The 20,532-nt window shown below is 39.8% G+C and overlaps 1 protein-coding gene and 2 long non-coding RNA genes across 3 annotated transcripts; all 3 read left to right on the top strand.

Moving 5' to 3' along the window:
• The first annotated feature begins 3,606 nt into the window (after positions 1-3,606).
• On the top strand, positions 3,607-6,072 carry LOC131021458 (uncharacterized). Its single transcript, XR_009100954.1, has 3 exons — positions 3,607-3,946; positions 5,137-5,197; positions 5,814-6,072. It is a non-coding gene; the product is annotated as an uncharacterized LOC131021458 (long non-coding RNA).
• Positions 6,073-8,433: 2,361 nt separating this feature from the next.
• LOC131023391 (uncharacterized) lies at positions 8,434-11,795 on the top strand. Its single transcript, XM_057952930.1, has 4 exons — positions 8,434-9,382; positions 9,579-10,006; positions 10,118-11,365; positions 11,706-11,795. Exons 1-4 carry the CDS (start codon positions 8,434-8,436, stop codon positions 11,793-11,795), a joined length of 2,715 nt encoding a protein of 904 aa, XP_057808913.1.
• Positions 11,796-13,276: 1,481 nt separating this feature from the next.
• LOC131021457 (uncharacterized) lies at positions 13,277-15,793 on the top strand. The gene is made up of 3 exons (XR_009100953.1): positions 13,277-13,661; positions 14,853-14,913; positions 15,530-15,793. It is a non-coding gene; the product is annotated as an uncharacterized LOC131021457 (long non-coding RNA).
• Positions 15,794-20,532: the final 4,739 nt, after the last annotated feature.

Raw genomic sequence — 20,532 nt, 5'->3', positions numbered from 1 at the left:
GGAACTTTCCAACAATATTCCCGTTGGATTACTTTGATTAGGTGGAAAATATATCAATTCAAATAGCATTGCAATGAAACCATTAGAATAATATACAGTATATATTTTTTAATTAGATCAACAATAATAACATTTGAAATTGCAAGAAGAACTAATTATACTTTATAACCTAACTTTTGGGCTTAAATATAAAAATCGAATGATTTCCCCCTCCCCCCAAAAAAAAGAAAAAAAAAACTTTAGCTTTTCAAAAAAATTATAAATTTGGCTGATGACAAATATTTTGGGATCGAAAGTATGAGTTGGATAGTCAAAGTCCTACATCGATATTCAGTTATGTCAGAGTTTCAGTCTGAGGAAGAATATTAACTGATACTTGACTTGAGTATCAGTTCGCTAATTCCACGTGGCCAACATTAATACTTCAGTCATAACTGATTTATCAGTGAGATCATCGTTCAGTCAATACGCCATTATTTGACTTGGTCTTTTCACAGCTATCTTCAGTTGAGGTTTTCAGTCTTTAGTCTTCAGAACAACAGTCTAACTAGAAAACATGAACTCTAACACTTGAGTTCGAAAAGTTCTAGTCTATTACAAGTAGTTCTAAGAGTTTTGGTATCATCAAAACTAGGGATAGGATATTTCATTAAGTTCCCAACAATTTTCCCCTTTTTGATGATGCCAAAACCATACAATCAATCCTGAGACAAGAAACGACTAAAAACAGAAAAGCAAGATACTAAACAGGGTGAATATTATTCCCCCTTAACAATATAACCTAAAATCTTGCAGACTGAAAGAAAAACTGACAGTTAAAGAAAAAGAATAAAGCATAACTATAAAAACATAAATGAGTAATCAGCGCCTGGACAAAAGGAGAAATTCTTCTGGATGACATCAAAAGGTAATTGTTGTTTTCATTACATAGGAACTAATAAGTAGTCAGTCCCTGAACTGTTAAGTACACGAGAACAAACAAAAATAAACACAAAACATTCAAACATAAATCATTTTTCTTCACCACGAGGTCGCTTGAAAGACCTTTCCCCCGTGGTTTTCTTTCACCTTCCTTTTATTTGCCCTCATCTTTCTTCGTCTCTTCACCAATCTTCAACTCTTTCCCCTTTTTGGCATCAACAGAAAGGGAAGGACCCAACAGTTTCCTGATTGACAGGACATGTGATTCAAGGGTATGGACATGGGTTTTGAGATCAGTTAGGTCCTTTTCATGAGCTTTCATATGCCTTTCCAGCTGGAGATCCTTGGCTTCAGTTGGGGGAGCAGTTGGGTGATCCTCTTCCATAGCTTCTGGTATGTCTTCTTCTCCAAGGGTCCTGCACAGAAAACCACGTGCTAGCAGATAATCACGTATCACTGCAAACACATCATGTATGGCATCCCACATGTTGGTGATGTCGAACTTTTTGTAGAGCTCCGACTCAACAGAGTCGAAATCGGACTCAGACAGCAAGGCATTGAGGTCCCAAATCTGTAACCGAGGAGCAGTCCTGATGAAGGCGTGGAAGAGAAGATGCACCAAATCTTGGTATTCATTCGGATTTGTTTATGGCTGGAGATTAGGAATGTGTATGCTTAGGCAATGCTGAGCAAGACCTTGGAAGTAGTTCCTAAGTTTCTGAGGATGAGAAGTATCAGTCTCTGAAGAGGAGGGAACGAAGGGGTTAAAATCTGGAACCTTTGTGAGAAAGGTTTCAGTGACGTATTGAAGAAGATTTTTTCGAGGAGACAGATTTTCATCAGTCGGTGAGAAAGGGTGTTGAACAAATTGAGTTGGTTGGGGCGATTGATGAGGTGAATAAGGATGCTCTTAAGGAGATGATTTTGGTGCCTCAGGTGAATGAAGTGAACAATGAGGCGGCACATCAACAGAATCTGAATGAGTCTCAGTAGTAAGTTCTGAGACCTCTTCGATCAATGGAAGGATGTTTGAAGGAATAATGTCAGTCTTGAGGGCTGGCATTGTAGATTTGCCTGCATCACGTCTGGATTGAGAAGATCGTGTATGGCGGTGGATTCCAGCGGACGACGAAGGGATAATCGTTGTTGCTGATGTTGAAGGTGGTGTACGAGCTGCACGAGATGAGCTCAAAGAACCTTTAAAAAGACTGATAACATCAGTCACTTTGATTTCTTCCTTCCAGAAGCATTGTATCTCATTGGAGTTGTGAAGTATGATTGAAGGTACCCTGTTTCCCTGACGTAGATGTCCGGAGGAGTGGTCTTGACTTTTCTCATCTGCTAGGACTCGGAGATATGCTTATTTTCAATTGAATGGTTGCTTTTGGATCAGTGCTGCTAGCACTACCTTGTGGGGTCGGGATATATGATCTGGCGATCCCAAAGTACTGAACTAGCACCTCTTTATGATTTTTGCAAGGGTCTTTGACACACACCCGTCGTGCGGTGCAGACAAAATACCTGTGTATGCCCAGTACAGACAGTACACCCTCCTACGTCTCACAACAAGAACTTAGTCTTAGCGGTAAGTGTAGGGTCGAATCCCACAAGGAGTGAGGAACCACTTTGTTCTCCAACGACAAACTGAGGTGTCACAATTCTCAATCTGTATACTCTGCACAAGAAATAAACAAGATCAATAATAACAAGGGGGTGAGGTTGTTCGGTTAGTTCATAACTGTTGTTAACATTCGTTTCGGTCATAGGCATACTGATAATCCGTCCATGATCCATATAAACCCAAGGCGTGGCCCAAAGACATTGATCAGTACGTCTTCCACCACTCCTTCAGGGTAAGCGTTGGACCTGTCAGCCAACTGTATGACCACACGGGTGTCCCTCATCTCGCCAATATTCAATCTCTTGTATACAGCCAATGGCATCACATTAATGGAGGCTCCCAGATCCATCATTGCTTTATCCATGTTGGTTCCTCCTATGTTGCATGGAATGGTGAACATCCCTGGATCCTTTCTCTTAGTGGGTAGCTTCCGTTGGATCACCGCTGAAACACTTTCTCCCATCACGTATCGGACTTCTTCCTCCATTTTGACTTTTCTTGAATAAAGGTCTTTCAAGAATTTGGCATATTTTGGAATTTGCCTGATAGCATCGAGTAGAGGTATGCTCATGTAACACCCCGTGTTTTGAGAAGCTATTTGTGCCCTAGCTCGAATTTAAATTGAGTTTTAAATAGTAGCTAGAGGAATTATGCACGTGGGCGAATAAATGAGATAAGAAATTTTTAGAGTTTAATAGGAGGCGATATTATTTTCTAGAGTCTTATAAATTCTCTTATTGAGAAACCTATCTTCGCCCTATATTTTTATTAAAATGTCTATGTGATATAAATATTTTACTTGGTAGAATATTCACATATGATTTATTGATGCATTGTTATTATGATATTAGATATATCATAATAGAGATAATTTTTCCTCACATGAATAAATATATTTTCATGAGATATATTTTTCCCACATACTAAATAAGAGTTATAATTATTCAAGTATATATATATATAGATATATATATATATACACACCTATCTCTCTTTCTCTCTCACTCTCTCTATCTCTCTCAATCTCTCTCACTCTTTCTCTCCCACTCTCTCACCCTTACGCAGCACTAGCTCCCTCCCCACTCTCCCACATTATTCTTCTCTTTCCCATCAATGGAAATCACATGCACCATTAAAGAGCCCCTAAAAAGCTAATCTAACTAGCCAACTCATTCCTCCACACTTTAAGCTCACAAGCACATGCACACCTCTCTCTCATCTCCCTCCCTCTCTTATTCTTCTTTATTTTCAGCAGCCCTCCTCCTCCTCCTCACTCCACCACACTTCTTTTTCTTGTTCCACCAAATATAGTAAGAACTAAGGTTTCTTAAAGTGTTCATCTTCAAGCTCAAGCTCCAAGCATACTACGCATCATCTTCTACTCCACCTCCATTGATCTTGTTGGTAGCAACCTCAATCCTCCTCTTATGTTATATATATATTTTCTTGTGGTATAAGCATGTATATTGATGCATAATTGAAGCATGATGAGTTATTAGTGTGAAAATGCATGAGAATGGTGATGAAAGTATAGATCTATGATGATATGTGTATATGTTGTTGTTTCAACCATTTTGAGAAGTTTTCTTACGTTCTGGACTGATCAGTCGACGAGGTTTCCCTCGTCTAAAACTCTTCAAACTTTTACAGTGTGTCGATATATGTGTCTTGAGGACTCTGGTAAAATTTCAAGTCATTTGGACTTCTTTTACTACCTTTTTAAAATGCAAAACGTTTACTGCGCATGTCCACCGGAAATTTAGAAAGGCAGTCCCTAGAGTCACACTTTTCAGTAACTTTAAAAACCATTCAGCCTCCCAAATTTTTATGGTAGAAAGATACATGTATTATACTGATTTACACCAAATTTCAAACCATTTGGCCAACGTTTACTATTTTTCAAAAATCATAGCTTCCAGTCGTGCAAAACTGCCGAATCTGGTAGACTGTGGGAAAACACCCATATCTCGTAAACCACTTGGAGTTTTTCACGCTACTTTTTTTTAAATAAAACTAGACGCAGAAAGGTTTTCAACAGTGTAAGTCTCAAATCTAGGAGATTTCTGAGTCAAAACAGTTTATTCGTTAAAGTTGAGGCAGAGCAGAATGATAAACTGTAGGAGTCTGAAAATTTCTACTTTGTAATTGTTTTGAGGATTTTAAAGTTTTGGTGGATTAATACACCATGTTATGTCATGAAAATACTACTAGAAAATTTTATATTTATTTCCAAGCTTACGTGAATATTTGGGAATTTACTTACAAGGAAAAAGATTTCGAGTTCATAGGATTATTTTTTTTAAGTCATTTGACTATTGTGATAAATCGTGAAAATGTATTATGTGGAAATTGATTATTGCAAAGTATGAATGACTATTTGATGTTTATGAATGCTATTTACCTAGGATTGAGAGTCTTTTAATTGGATAAGATATCTAATTAAATTGAGAGGTCCAATTGGGTAAATAGTAGATAGGTTATAAGATGAGATTAAGCATATGATGAAAGCATAAGTATTGAGATATTAGTTAGATGAAATTCTAACTAGAGTTTATTTTGTCACATGACAATCTAAACCACGTGCGCCACCAAAGGTTCGAGTGACGGCCGGCGTTAGTACGACTCTGAGCGTTACGTCATCGACCCCTGAGACAGGTGGGCTTTATTCTAACTCTATTATGGCTAGCTACCATGATAATGAGTTCAAATGCAAATTCTTATGAAAATGAAGCATGTTGAAGCATTATTGATGAATCTTATGAAAATGAAGCATGTTGAAGCATTATTGATGAGTATTATGAAAATTGTCAACTTGCCATATTTATTATTGATGAGAATGAGATATGGTATGTTGCCTCTATGAAAGACATGATTATGATCATGATGCAAGATATCGGCCTTTGACTGATTTATATGACAGTAAAGGTTTTGTGCGCAGAGGTGACCGTGAGCCGTCTCTAGTCGGCCGGTCACGGTGATTTGAAGGAGGCCTCCTTCTCTTCACCTTATATATATATTATATGAGTTCTCATAGTTGGCACATACCGTGAATATATAATGTCTGCAGACTAATGATATTATTATGATGATGCAAATGAGTTTATGACAGAAAAACATGAACAGGTATTTTTAATCTCAGTTAAATCCTGTTGATGCATTGAAAAGGGCAAGATTGACATATAGCTCTAAGAGCAACATTTCAATTATTTCCGGCATGAGTCCACTGAGTGCTTTTTGGTACTCAGCCCTGCATGTATTTCTAAATGTGCAGGTCTGGCTTGGCGCGAGGATGGGTGAAAGCTGTTGGAATTGTCAGTTGGCTGTGTCTTTCCTATGTCTCATATTTATCTTTATAAGCTTTGACTCTATAAGAATTTGAACTCTCTGCTATATGTCTTCACACATATAGTAACGCATCTCGCTGCATAACTCTGATGAAACTCTTTATTTAATTTGCTTATGTCTGTAATATCCCTTAAGGGAAATACTTCTCAGACCCTTGCTAAGTTTCAATGGCTTAATCATGTTTACCCAAGCTAGTAATTATTTTGGTCTTGAAATCCTTCTTTAAAATGAGTAAAGTTTGCAATTGCTTCCGCTAAAACAAGATGTATTCCTATTTCTTTCACTATTTCTTTTATTAGTCGTACGATACTTGGTATACGCTATCACTGGCTATATCGGGCTGCGACAGAGTGGTATCAGAGCAGCTCGTCTGCTCTGAGTATAATCTCTTATAGAGTTTTTTTTTTTTTTTTGAGTCTAAGCTAGAGTCTTAGACTAAAAGAGCTATGTCACTGACAAGAGCCAACACCCCATCTCCGCCAGCTTGACGAGGTATGCAAGTTAAAGTTTAAAGTTACTTATGAGCATGAGATATGCAATTGATAAGTTGATGATATTTATAAGTTGAGAAAGAAGCATGATTAGTACATGATGCAATATTATTGATATCTGGTTTTGATTGACTGGATAAGTAAGATGGTGGAAAATTTTTATTGGAATCAATATTGATACCGATACACTACGAGAATCCTAGAGGAACACCGACAAACGAGTATGTTATTGAGTAATAAACGAGTAAGTCATTCTTGACTTAGTAACACGAGTTGTTATTCTAGCATGGCAGACGGATTCGACATAGTACAGGCTTTCTATGACTGTACTTTGGAGCACCACGAGACTATTGGAGAGTTCTTAGCACGCTTCCACCACAGGTGGATTGACGCCGTAGAGCATGGAGTCACGGCCCAGCAGGCCATGCAGATACTACCACATAGGATGCCACCCCACTGGCAGGCTTGGTGTCATTTTATCGCCCCAGACTTCTATAGCCCGTTGGCACCGGGAGGATTTGAGGTGCGATTCCCGGAGTACCTAACCATTCTGTTGAGCCGGTTCGTGATGTATGCGAACCCACCCTACTTTTACCTGACGGAGAGTGACACCCGAGAGGGTGAGGCAGAGAGTCAGCCTCAGGGTCTTCTTGAGACTGAGGATCCTTTTATGGCATTGGGACTAGACCTCCTTATCTTCCAGCCGATTGATGACCCTATTCCTTCACTTCCTCAGGGCACTCTGCCCGAGGAGGAGATTTCTCCTATTGATATCTTGGTTACCCCTATGACCATAGACACCACTGAGGCCATCGATACCATCGAGCAGCTGATGAGCCCCATCCGTGAGACCCTCCCTGTTCCTCCCCTCCCTACGGTTGGAGAGGGCGAGATTGCTATGGCTGATGTTGATCCATTCGCACCAGGACCTTCACGACCCCAGGGGACAGCTAGAGACATGGAGGACGACACAGGATCAGTCCCGGTTGTTGGGACTCTCATCTCACAGCCCTTGGATCTTCCTAACATGGGCCAGGCCTTCGAGACGGACGTCCCTCAAGGAGATCCGATTCGAGAGAGAGCCGCCTTTGACCCTTTTCACCGTGCCGACTCTGACAGTGAGGACGGTGTGCCGTATGTGCCCCGATTGGGTGACGCTCGAGCAGATGTCGGTGATGATGCTACGGAGGATGGGAGTGACGATAGTAGCCGGGGTGATGGTAGAGGTCATGGGTGGATATGGTTTTGATATGATGGTATTTGAATAGAGATGTATATATATGGTAGCTTTGTTTAGATAGCCCCTAGATTTGGCTAACAATGGATAGTTCCATCCCAGACCAGGGTTTGTACTTATTTTGTTAGGCCCCCATAGTACACGGGTAACGGATAGTATCTGTACCCAGTTGTAGGGCTGCTTGTACATAGAGGCAATATTGATGCAGTAGCTAGGTCTTTAGCAGAGTAGTACTTTGTACTGACCTATAGCAGTTTATAGATCATAGTATACATTTTGTACAAAAGAAGTCCTCGCTGAGGCAATTTTCACGGTATATACATGATGGGCCAAAGTGGCCATTTTTGACTAAATGAGAAATGTGATTACTTGTTTTGATGCATTGTTATGATGTAGTTGTCAATTTGTATACATTGATTGAGAACCGAGTACTTGATGCATTGAGTATACTCTATGTGATAATGTATGTATATACATATATATATATATATAAGACGCATGGTATGTTGTGAATTACTCAGCCATAAGACTAGAGTAAGATGATCCTTGTCACATAGAGGAACTTATCTTTTGACCCAAACTTGTAGATTGTCATAATGCCTCCACGAAGAGTGAACAGAGATACACCCGAGAATGAGGAAGAACCCAGAGAACCTACGCCGCCGCCTCCACCTCAAGATAGGAGAGTGGAAGAACTTTTCTTAAGACAGAACCCACCGACTTTCGCAGGCACGGGAGACCCTGCTGAAACGGAAGAATGGATTCGTGCTATGGAACGAATCTTTCGATTTTTGAGATGCAACGACGCACAACGTCTTATGTGCGTGTCTTACCAGCTGAAAGGAACCGCCGACTATTGGTGGGAAGCAAAGCAGAAAACTATGACCCCGGAGCAGTTAGATGAACTCACTTGGGAGCTTTTTAAGACTGCTCTATGTGAGAAGTTCATACCCAGAAGCTATAGGAAAAAGAAGGAGATGGAGTTTACCACCTTAAAGCAAGGGAATAAAACTGTAGTGGAGTACGATCGACTATTCTGCGATCTGGCCCGATATGCACCGTATAGAGTGGATACGGATGAGAAGATGTCCGAGTTATTTTGCGCCGGACTGCGACAAGAGATAAGAGTTGTATTGGCAAGTCAAACGGCACTTTCCTACGCCGAGGCCTTGAACAGAGCTCTAGATATGGAGCTAGCAATGCAACCAGAGAAAACAACACACACACCAACGCCTCCATCAGCTCAATATACGCAAGTATCAAACACTCCCTACTCTAACCAAGGACAGAAAGGAAAACGCAAATGGGAAAATCGTGGAAATGAGGGTAAAAAGCCATGGCAAGGTCAGAATGTCCAGGCTCCATTCGTGAAAGGCGATAAATTATTTTATGGTGGACCAGCGACCTCACACCCCGGACACCAAGGGATACCCCCTTGTCCTAAGTGCAACAAGTTACACACAGGAGTGTGCAGAGCTGGAAACCCAAATTGTTTCACTTGTGGGAAACCAGGGCATTACTCGAGCCAGTGCCCCAACCGACAGCAAGGGATGAGTGGAGGAAGACCCAATCAGTTTCCAACCCCACAACTCAGAGCAATGGAGGGAATTCTTCCTCTACCTCAACCACTACAGCAACAACCTTTTCGCCGTCCAAACCAGCCTCATAAGCAGCTACCTGCACCGCAAGCAGGAATACCACCGCAATATCAAAGGATGTATGCTATCAATAAGAAGAATCAGGATAAGAACCAAGGAAACTTAACAGGTATTGGGGAACTGAAAGGTGTACCCATTGTTATTCTCTTTGATACTGGAGCATCACATTCTTTCATCTCATATACTTGTGTGGATACGTTAGAGCTGAATGTAGAACCAGCCCAGCTACACTTAAGGGTAGCCACTCCCTTAGGGAAGATCACCACCGTGACACATGTGTGTCCTAACTTAGAATTTCGAATTAGGACCTCTTAAGCTTAAGGCTAAGACGTTGAGACTTCTGCGCATGTGGACCACAGACATCATTTTGGGAATGGACTGGTTAGCAGAACACCATGCGGTGATACAATGCGAGCAGAGACGGATATCATTCCAGCCACCTGGCCTGGAACCTACATGTTTTTATGCCATCAATAGGAAATGGAAGAAGACACCTATCATCTCTGCAGTGCAAGCGAACCAGATACTAAAAGAAAAGGGCGCGACAGCATATTTAGTATACTTGAGCCAAGAAGAGGAAGCACAAATAAAGATTGAAGATGTACCTATAGTGCGGGAGTATCAAGACGTTTTCCCTGATATTCTACCAAGTCTACCCCCGAACCGACAATTGGAATTCACAATCGACTTGGAACCTGGAGCAGCACCAATATCCAAAGCACCATATAGGATGGCACCAGCAGAATTGCAAGAACTGAAGTTGCAACTACAAGAATTGTTGGACATGGGATTCATTCGACCCAGTGTTTCGCCTTGGGGAGCACCGGTCCTGTTTGTCAAAAAGAAAGACGGAAGTTTAAGATTGTGTATCGATTACCGGGAATTAAACAAGGTGACCCTAAAGAACAAGTATCCTTTGCCACGTATAGACGATTTGTTTGATCAACTTCGAGGAGCACGCGCTTTCTCAAAGATAGATTTAAGGACGGGATATCACCAATTGAGAATACGACCTGAGGATATTCCAAAGACAGCATTCCGCACGAGATACGGACACTATGAGTTCATAGTGATGCCTTTTGGATTAACAAATGCCCCCGCCGTATTCATGGATCTCATGAATCGAGTGTTTCACGAATATTTGGATCAATTCGTGTTGGTATTCATAGACGACATCTTGATTTACTCGAAGAATGAGAAGGATCATGAAGAGCACCTTAGAACCGTGCTAGAGAAGCTAAGAGCTGAAAAGCTTTATGCTAAGTATAGCAAATGTGAGTTTTGGCTACGAGAAGTCAATTTCTTAGGCCACGTCATTTCAGCTGCAGGAATCAAAGTGGATCCTGCCAAAGTTCAAGCAGTGCAAGAATGGAGATCACCAACGACACCTCACGAGATTCGTAGCTTCCTAGGATTAGCAGGCTACTACCGTCGTTTTATACAAGATTTCTCCAAAATAGCCAAGCCTATAACTCATCTGCTCAAGAAAGAAGTCAAATTCTTGTGGACAGACGAATGCGAACAAAGCTTTCAAGAATTGAAGAAGAGGTTGACCACCGCCCCAGTACTAGCCGTTCCAGAAGCAAACAAGGAATATACCATATATACAGACGCATCAAAGAAAGGACTAGGTTGTGTACTGATGCAAGAGGGAAAGGTAATAGCTTATGCCTCGCGACAGCTTAGGCCACATGAAGCAAATTACCCGACACATGACCTAGAGCTAGCAGCAGTAGTGCACGCATTGAAAATTTGGAGACACCACCTTTATGGAGTAAGATGTGAAATTTACACCGACCATAAGAGTCTCAAATATTTCTTTGAACAGAAGGATCTGAATATGAGACAAAGAAGATGGCTAGAATTGGTCAAGGACTACGATTGTGGAATCAATTATCATCCAGGCAAAGCCAACGTCGTGGCAGATGCCTTGAGCAGAATGGAACGAGCCAAGTTAGGATGTATCCTAACCAAGGAGAATGACTTGGTTAGGGAATTCGAAAGGTTAAGGTTGGAAGTGGTATTTCCACCGCAAACCACAGATTTGATCATGGCGACACTCAGTGTTACCCCCGATCTAAGATCAAGGATTGTTAGTATGCAAAGAGAGGATGAGAAATTGGAAAGATTGCGAGTGAAAATCCGTACCGAGAAGCTTGAGTCATACCAAGAAGCAGCAGATAATGCATTGATGTTTGAGGGAAGAATCTGTGTACCCAATGATGAGAAATTAAGAAATGAAATCATGAGCGAAGCTCATGACACGCCTTACGCAGCACATCCGGGAGGTACAAAGATGTACCAAGATTTAAAAGCAAGATTTTGGTGGGAAGGCATGAAGCGAGACATAGCTTCGTTTGTAGAACGATGTTTAGCTTGTCAGCAAGTGAAGGCATTACACCAACGACCTTATGTCAAATTACAACCGTTAGAAATCCCAGAGTGGAAATGGGACCACATTGCCATGGACTTTGTCACTGCCTTGCCAAAGTCGAATAGAGGGAATACCGCCGTTTGGGTGATCATAGATAGATTGACGAAAAGTGCTCACTTCATACCGATTCCTGTCACAAGTGGTTCTGAAAAGTTAGCTCAAATATACATTCGTGAGATAGTACGTTTACACGGAGTTCCAATGACGATTACCTCCGATAGAGATACAAAATTCACCTCACGTTTTTGGATGAGCTTACACAGGGAATTGGGTACTAAGTTGAATTTTAGCACAGCTTTTCATCCACAGACGGATGGACAGTCTGAAAGAACTATACAAGTTTTGGAAGATATGATTCGGACTGTAGTGTTAGATAGAGGAGCTCAATGGGAACAAGTGTTACCCCTGATTGAATTTGCCTACAATAATAGTTTCCAAACGACTATTAACATGGCACCATATGAAGCCCTCTATGGAAGAAAATGTAGATCTCCGCTTTATTGGGATGAAGTAGGAGAAAGAAAAGTGTTAGGTCCTGACGCAGTGGAAGAAATGATCACAACTGTGAGACAAATTCGGCAACGAATTAAAGAAGCTCAAGATCGCCAAAAATCTTATGCCGACACTAGACGCACAGAGATTCAGTTTGAAGTGGGAAGTAAAGTCTTTTTGAAAGTTTCCCCTTCTCGAGGGATTCACCGATTTGGTATAAAAGGAAAGCTCAAGCCTAGATTTATAGGCCCATACGACATATTGGAAAAAGTAGGCCCTGTTGCCTATAGACTCGCGTTACCTCCAAATTTCGCGAATGTTCACAATGTCTTTCACGTGTCGCAGTTGAGAAAATACGTGTTTGACCCGAAGCATGTTATTCATCGAGAGGATATATCTCTTGAACCAGACCTGAAATATAAGAAAGACCCGAAGCTGTGTTGGATAGAAAGATCCAACAATTGAGAAATAAGTCACTTGCCTTAGTCAAAATACAATGGAGACATCACGGGCAAGAAGAAGCAACTTGGGAATTGGAGGATAAAATGAAGGAAAAATATCCAGAATTGTTTCCCGAAGGTGAGATTTCAAATTTCGGGACGAAATTTTTTTTAAGGGGGTAAGGATGTAACACCCCGTGTTTTGAGAAGCTATTTGTGCCCTAGCTCGAATTTAAATTGAGTTTTAAATAGTAGCTAGAGGAATTATGCACGTGGGCGAATAAATGAGATAAGAAATTTTTAGAGTTTAATAGGAGGCGATATTATTTTCTCGAGTCTTATAAATTCTCTTATTGAGAAACCTATCTTCGCCCTATATTTTTATTAAAATGTCTATGTGATATAAATATTTTACTTGGTAGAATATTCACATATGATTTATTGATGCATTGTTATTATGATATTAGATATATCATAATAGAGATAATTTTTCCTCACATGAATAAATATATTTTCATGAGATATATTTTTCCCACATACTAAATAAGAGTTATAATTATTCAAGTATATATATATATAGATATATATATATATATACACACCTATCTCTCTTTCTCTCTCACTCTCTCTATCTCTCTCAATCTCTCTCACTCTTTCTCTCTCACTCTCTCACCCTTACGCAGCACTAGCTCCCTCCCCACTCTCCCACATTATTCTTCTCTTTCCCATCAATGGAAATCACATGCACCATTAAAGAGCCCCTAAAAAGCTAATCTAACTAGCCAACTCATTCCTCCACACTTTAAGCTCACAAGCACATGCACACCTCTCTCTCATCTCCCTCCCTCTCTTATTCTTCTTTATTTTCAGCAGCCCTCCTCCTCCTCCTCACTCCACCACACTTCTTTTTCTTGTTCCACCAAATATAGTAAGAACTAAGGTTTCTTAAAGTGTTCATCTTCAAGCTCAAGCTCCAAGCATACTACGCATCATCTTCTACTCCACCTCCATTGATCTTGTTGGTAGCAACCTCAATCCTCCTCTTATGTTATATATATATTTTCTTGTGGTATAAGCATGTATATTGATGCATAATTGAAGCATGATGAGTTATTAGTGTGAAAATGCATGAGAATGGTGATGAAAGTATAGATCTATGATGATATGTGTATATGTTGTTGTTTCAACCATTTTGAGAAGTTTTCTTACGTTCTGGACTGATCAGTCGACGAGGTTTCCCTCGTCTAAAACTCTTCAAACTTTTACAGTGTGTCGATATATGTGTCTTGAGGACTCTGGTAAAATATCAAGTCATTTGGACTTCTTTTACTACCTTTTTAAAATGCAAAACGTTTACTGCGCATGTCCACCGGAAATTTAGAAAGGCAGTCCCTAGAGTCACACTTTTCAGTAACTTTCAAAAACCATTCAGCCTCCCAAATTTTTATGGTAGAAAGATACATGTATTATACTGATTTACACCAAATTTCAAACCATTTGGCCAACGTTTACTATTTTTCAAAAATCATAGCTTCCAGTCGTGCAAAACTGCCGAATCTGGTAGACTGTGGGAAAACACCCATATCTCGTAAACCACTTGGAGTTTTTCACGCTACTTTTTTTTAAATAAAACTAGACGCAGAAAGGTTTTCAACAGTGTAAGTCTCGAATCTAGGAGATTTCTGAGTCAAAACAGTTTATTCGTTAAAGTTGAGGCAGAGCAGAATGATAAACTGTAGGAGTCTGAAAATTTCTACTTTGTAATTGTTTTGAGGATTTTAAAGTTTTGGTGGATTAATACACCATGTTATGTCATGAAAATACTACTAGAAAATTTTATATTTATTTCCAAGCTTACGTGAATATTTGGGAATTTACTTACAAGGAAAAAGATTTCGAGTTCATAGGATTATTTTTTTTAAGTCATTTGACTATTGTGATAAATCGTGAAAATGTATTATGTGGAAATTGATTATTGCAAAGTATGAATGACTATTTGATGTTTATGAATGCTATTTACCTAGGATTGAGAGTCTTTTAATTGGATAAGATATCTAATTAAATTGAGAGGTCCAATTGGGTAAATAGTAGATAGGTTATAAGATGAGATTAAGCATATGATGAAAGCATAAGTATTGAGATATTAGTTAGATGAAATTCTAACTAGAGTTTATTTTGTCACATGACAATCTAAACCACGTGCGCCACCAAAGGTTCGAGTGACGGCCGGCGTTAGTACGACTCTGAGCGTTACGTCATCGACCCCTGAGACAGGTGGGCTTTATTCTAACTCTATTATGGCTAGCTACCATGATAATGAGTTCAAATGCAAATTCTTATGAAAATGAAGCATGTTGAAGCATTATTGATGAATCTTATGAAAATGAAGCATGTTGAAGCATTATTGATGAGTATTATGAAAATTGTCAACTTGCCATATTTATTATTGATGAGAATGAGATATGGTATGTTGCCTCTATGAAAGACATGATTATGATCATGATGCAAGATATCGGCCTTTGACTGATTTATATGACAGTAAAGGTTTTGTGCGCAGAGGTGACCGTGAGCCGTCTCTAGTCGGCCGGTCACGGTGATTTGAAGGAGGCCTCCTTCTCTTCACCTTATATATATATTATATGAGTTCTCATAGTTGGCACATACCGTGAATATATAATGTCTGCAGACTAATGATATTATTATGATGATGCAAATGAGTTTATGACAGAAAAACATGAACAGGTATTTTTAATCTCAGTTAAATCCTGTTGATGCATTGAAAAGGGCAAGATTGACATATAGCTCTAAGAGCAACATTTCAATTATTTCCGGCATGAGTCCACTGAGTGCTTTTTGGTACTCAGCCCTGCATGTATTTCTAAATGTGCAGGTCTGGCTTGGCGCGAGGATGGGTGAAAGCTGTTGGAATTGTCAGTTGGCTGTGTCTTTCCTATGTCTCATATTTATCTTTATAAGCTTTGACTCTATAAGAATTTGAACTCCCTGCTATATGTCTTCACACATATAGTAACGCATCTCGCTGCATAACTCTGATGAAACTCTTTATTTAATTTGCTTATGTCTGTAATATCCCTTAAGGGAAATACTTCTCAGACCCTTGCTAAGTTTCAATGGCTTAATCATGTTTACCCAAGCTAGTAATTATTTTGGTCTTGAAATCCTTCTTTAAAATGAGTAAAGTTTGCAATTGCTTCCGCTAAAACAAGATGTATTCCTATTTCTTTCACTATTTCTTTTATTAGTCGTACGATACTTGGTATACGCTATCACTGGCTATATCGGGCTGCGACAGCTCAACTCAACTTTTTGAAACATCTTCATCATTTCACTTGCTTCCTTCTCTCTAGCTTTCTGTTTCAGGCGTCCTGGGTAGGGTGCCTCGGTTGGGTTGCTACCTCCAGCTTGTTCATCAGTTGGACCTTTCCCACTCTTATTCCAGCTTCCTCGAAACAATTCAGCCTCTGCTAACAACTCCTCTTCCTTTTTCTCTCCCTCGGGAAACTCAGTCAGCACAACTTGGGCATGTTCTCTGGGGTTGATTCCCATGGCTGGGAGTTTACCAACGTTCTCTTCTAGTTTGGCCACTACTTTAGTCAAATGACTAATTTGCTGGTTGGTCTGGTTCATACCGGCACGAATTTCATTTCGAAATTTCTCGCTCTCCTTAGCCATGCTTTCAATGGCTTCTTCCCAGGGTGCTCTCCGATGTGGTGGTTGATAAGGGGGTTGTTGTTGATTCTGGTTGTGGTGTTGAGGGGGTCCCAACTGGTACTGTTGTTGATGCTGGTTCTGATTCTGACTTTAGTTTTGTCCACATATCAATCAATTTGAGCATAAAATCCTGAGACAACAAAATTAGCACAAAAGCTCAAATCAATCAACTCTTGAGTGAAAGAGACCAAAATAAAAGTCAATATAAGACGTAAACACCCACAAATTCATCACAAAATAGGGCTAAACAGCTGCAATCCAAGAAGACGTGTTTACAAGGGCGTTAAGGCAGCTAGAGCTTCAATCGGATTTTGGTTAAGTGGTTCTCTTAGTCGGGCTGGCGACTTAAAAACTAGCGCTGCATGGGAGGCAACCCATGTTTTCTTGCTTTTTCTTGTTTTCATTTTTCTTTCGTTTTGTTTGGGTTTGTGTTTCTATTTTTTCTGTTGTTGGGTGCAGGTTGGTGCGTTGGAGATTGTTTGTTCTATGGATGAGAGATAGGCAGACGCCGTGGGAAACTACGGGCTCGCCACTTGGATCGATATTCAGGGAAGTTTTTCTCTTTCACCCCTCTTTTTGCGAGCACTGAGGACAGTGCTAGATTTTAAGTGTGGGGGGGGGGTGTTTGTTGATCCTGTGGGTGCCTTTTTGTTGTGATTTTGGGCTTTCTTGTGCGGGGCAAATGGTCTCCTTTATCTTGATTGTTGTTTGGCTTCAAGTAATAATGCACACTTTGATGATTTGTTCACAAGTAAATTTCATGCTTTGTGTTGGCTTGGTTGCTATCTTTGTCTCTCAGGCTATGCATATTCCTCTCTTGATGTAAGTTGTTTAATGTTTTGGATGCAACACCCTTATGAGCTATTCTTGACGTGATTTGTCCGGTAGATGCTAGAGGGAGTGTTTTCATTGTGATAGCCTACGATCTTATCCCTTGAGTTTGAATGTTGGTTTGTTGTGAAGTTTTCTATAGCTCTGGATCTCTGCTCCTCTGACGGTAGTGTTATGAGCATGGAAAACCACGTGAGAACATTTTGGATTACCTCCAAAAGTGTTGATCTCACGAAAGTTGGCCCATCTATTGAGAAATGAATAACATCACCTTGAAAAGAAATATGTATAAAATTAGATTTGGTTTGATTGTTTATCATCTTCAAGAAAAATGGGATTTGATTATAAAGGCAATCACATTAGGGAATTCACCTCTAGCGGAGAATTGGGTCTGATCGGATTGAATTGTATCATGTGGTTGTTGCTTCTTAAAATCTTAACAATGAACATCTCGTGAGGAATGTGAATGGCTAAGAGACTTAGATTGGTTGGAGATGTGAATGGTGAGGAAGTTTTCTTGTAAACTATCTTTTGAGGTCGTGACTTTGCTTGAGGACAAGCAAAGGATCAAGTGTGGGGGGGTTGTTTAGCCCTATTTTGTGATGAATTTGTGGGTGTTTACGTCTTATATTGACTTTTATTTTGGTCTCTTTCACTCAAGAGTTGATTGATTTGAGCTTTTGTGCTAATTTTGTTGTCTCAGGATTTTATGCTCAAATTGATTGATATGTGGACAAAACTAAACTCAGAATTTAGTTGATTGGTCTGAAGAAGAATCGAAGTTCATCTCGATACGAGTTCGTAGGCGAAAACGGATCCAAAATCCGACTTGAAACGAGGGAGAACGGACCAAAACAAAAACGCTGTGCATTGCAGTCTGCGAAAGGCATACACGGCGTCGCCGTCCCACGGCGGCCGCCGTCCCTGGGCGCGTTTTTTCCATTTAAAAGTTGATTTTTAGGGGTTTTCACCCCATTCTCGATCCCAGCAGCCTCTAGGGCGAATTCCACTATTTTCCTTTGGTTTTTAGAGATTTAAAACATCAACATTTGCTCTCGGATTCATTGGATTACCGTTGATTGCACTTTTCATTCCGTTGGATTAGTTCACTTGGATCGCTACATTTTGTAAGAACTCATTTGTGCTCTTAGTTAATTTGAATCCTTTGGTTTATTTGAATCCTTTGTTTTATGCTTTTGATGAATGTGATGATTTGAGTTTATTTTCGTTGAATCTTGATAATTTACGTGATTCGTTAGTTCGTTATTGTTGCCTACGGATTTCTCTTAATAGTGAATGTTTAGGAATCTCTTTTATGGTGATTAAAGATCTCTTTGAATTTGAATCCGATGCTTGATTTAGTTTTCATGCCTAGGGAACAATTGATTGTTGTTTATGAGTTTATGATCGCTTTGTTTAGAGTACTAGATTAAAACCCTAGTTGATAGGCTTAATGTTTAATCTTTATGTTCTTAGTTGTTTCATATCTACTGCATTAGTTAATGTTTATTGCTTTCTTCTGTTTATGTCTTGGTGATTAGAGAGCGAGATAGTGCCAGACCCAACTACCCGATTAGAGTGTTTAGGTTTCCCTTCCGTTTCTTGTGAGTAATACAATTAAAGCCCTGCTAAGCCTTCCGTGTGAGACGACTTGAGTCACCTTACCACCTTAGGACGTCCTCGTATAAATTCGAGTCCATCCGCTAGGTGTTTTTGGATGAGTCACTTGACTTGAGTATCAATCAAATAATTTCACGTGGCCAGTATTAATTGTCATATCCCAGTTTTTAATCACTGATTAAAGACTTAATAATTAGGGTTCGGCATCCATTAATAATAAAACTGATTTGATTTAATTGTTATATATGTGTTTTGATGTGCTAAATTCTTATTATTATTTGAATCCGTTTGAGATTTAAAGGATTATTGAGTAGTCAATAATTATTATTTCGGATTATAACTGACTTAGCAAAGTCATGTTATTTAATTTATATACGATAGAAATAGTATTTCTATTATTTACTTGAAGTCGTAATTAATTTTCGACTTATAAAACGAGTTATAAAATATGTAATTTATAGAGAGTTATAACGAAGCTTCGTTATATGGGAACCCGAAATTAGTATTACAAATACAGAATAAGGATTTTATTCATCACATTCATCTAGCACCTACACATACTTTTCATTTCCACATCCATCTTACTCTTAAATAAATTGATGGTGTTGGAAACACTCATCATATGCCAACCATTCCACTAAATAAAGAGATTCTTTACACTTTCTCCATATCAGCCCATTCCTTTTGCCGGCCATTTTCTACACCTTTAACATCTCAACATGCAACTTACTTTTATTTAACCAAAATCAGCAGCCAACATTCCTCTCATTCCTCCTTAGTTCTTCAATAGCCAAAGAAGAGATTGACTTCATTCAAAGCTTTTACAGTAAACCTCAAGAGGTAAAACTTGCTTTAATACTCCATTAATTTTCAGTTTCTAACATTCTGATCCAAGCTATACGTTCTTATGCTTGAATTATAATTCACAGATTCCAGCTAGACACCAAATACCAGCTACATCGAGGTTACTCCAAATTTCTCTTTATATTTTTTTCTAGTTAATATCGAATCAAGCATCAAAGAACAACAGAATACACACGCACAAATTTTATTATATTATCTAATCTATTACAAGTACAGATCAATTTTTGTAAATAGAAATGATGAAAGAACAGATTTTTAAAACCCTAACTTTGCTACTTGTAAATTCTGGACTGAAATTTGGAGAGTTCCTTGTGTTTTGCTTGCGTGTGTGTTGTTCGAATCGTGAGAGGGGAAGGAGGGAGCAATAGGCGGCTGCTCGGCGCCGGCAACGGCGGCGCGGCGGCAACTGCCGCCCAGTCCCTGTTCTGCCAAAACAAGAGAGGAGAGGAGAGAGTTTAGGATTTCAGTTTTTTTTTTTTTAAAAAAAAAAGAGAGAAAAGGGGGAGAGACTTATCTTTTCCGGCGACGCGGCGGAAGCAGCGGCGCAGCGGCACGAACGGCGGTTCTGTTCGGCCGGAAAAGAGGAGAAAATGGAGGAGTTCAGATCTGTTTTTTTTTTTTTTTAAAAAAAAGAGAAGAAACGAGGAAGATTTGGAGCCTACCTTTCCGGCGAGGCAAGACTCGGCCATCCACCACGATTCCGGCCAGGCGGACGGCGGCCGTGCTCCTTCACGGTGAAGCGGCGGCTGTGGTTCTTCAGGGCAGCACATGCACCGATTTTCAGAAAAGGAGGAGGGATAGAGAGGAGAGACCGAGAGTATGAGAGGGGGAGGGGAGATGCACGGC

Source organism: Salvia miltiorrhiza, chromosome 4 (assembly GCF_028751815.1).
Source record: "Salvia miltiorrhiza cultivar Shanhuang (shh) chromosome 4, IMPLAD_Smil_shh, whole genome shotgun sequence".
NCBI classification, from domain to species: domain Eukaryota; kingdom Viridiplantae; phylum Streptophyta; class Magnoliopsida; order Lamiales; family Lamiaceae; genus Salvia; species Salvia miltiorrhiza.
The sequence above is the reverse complement of the archived record's forward strand: the minus strand, read 5'-3'. Positions and strand labels throughout refer to the sequence as shown.

Excerpts from the sequence above, each read along its gene's own strand:
- LOC131023391 (XM_057952930.1), top strand. The coding sequence starts at position 8,434 with ATGTGCGTGTCTTACCAGCTGAAAGGAACCGCCGACTATTGGTGGGAA. Across the intron at positions 9,383-9,578 it reads GAACCAAGGAAACTTAACAG|GACCTCTTAAGCTTAAGGCT; the intron begins GTATTGGGGAAC and ends ATTTCGAATTAG. Across the intron at positions 10,007-10,117 it reads CCAAAGCACCATATAGGATG|AAAGACGGAAGTTTAAGATT; the intron begins GCACCAGCAGAA and ends TTTGTCAAAAAG.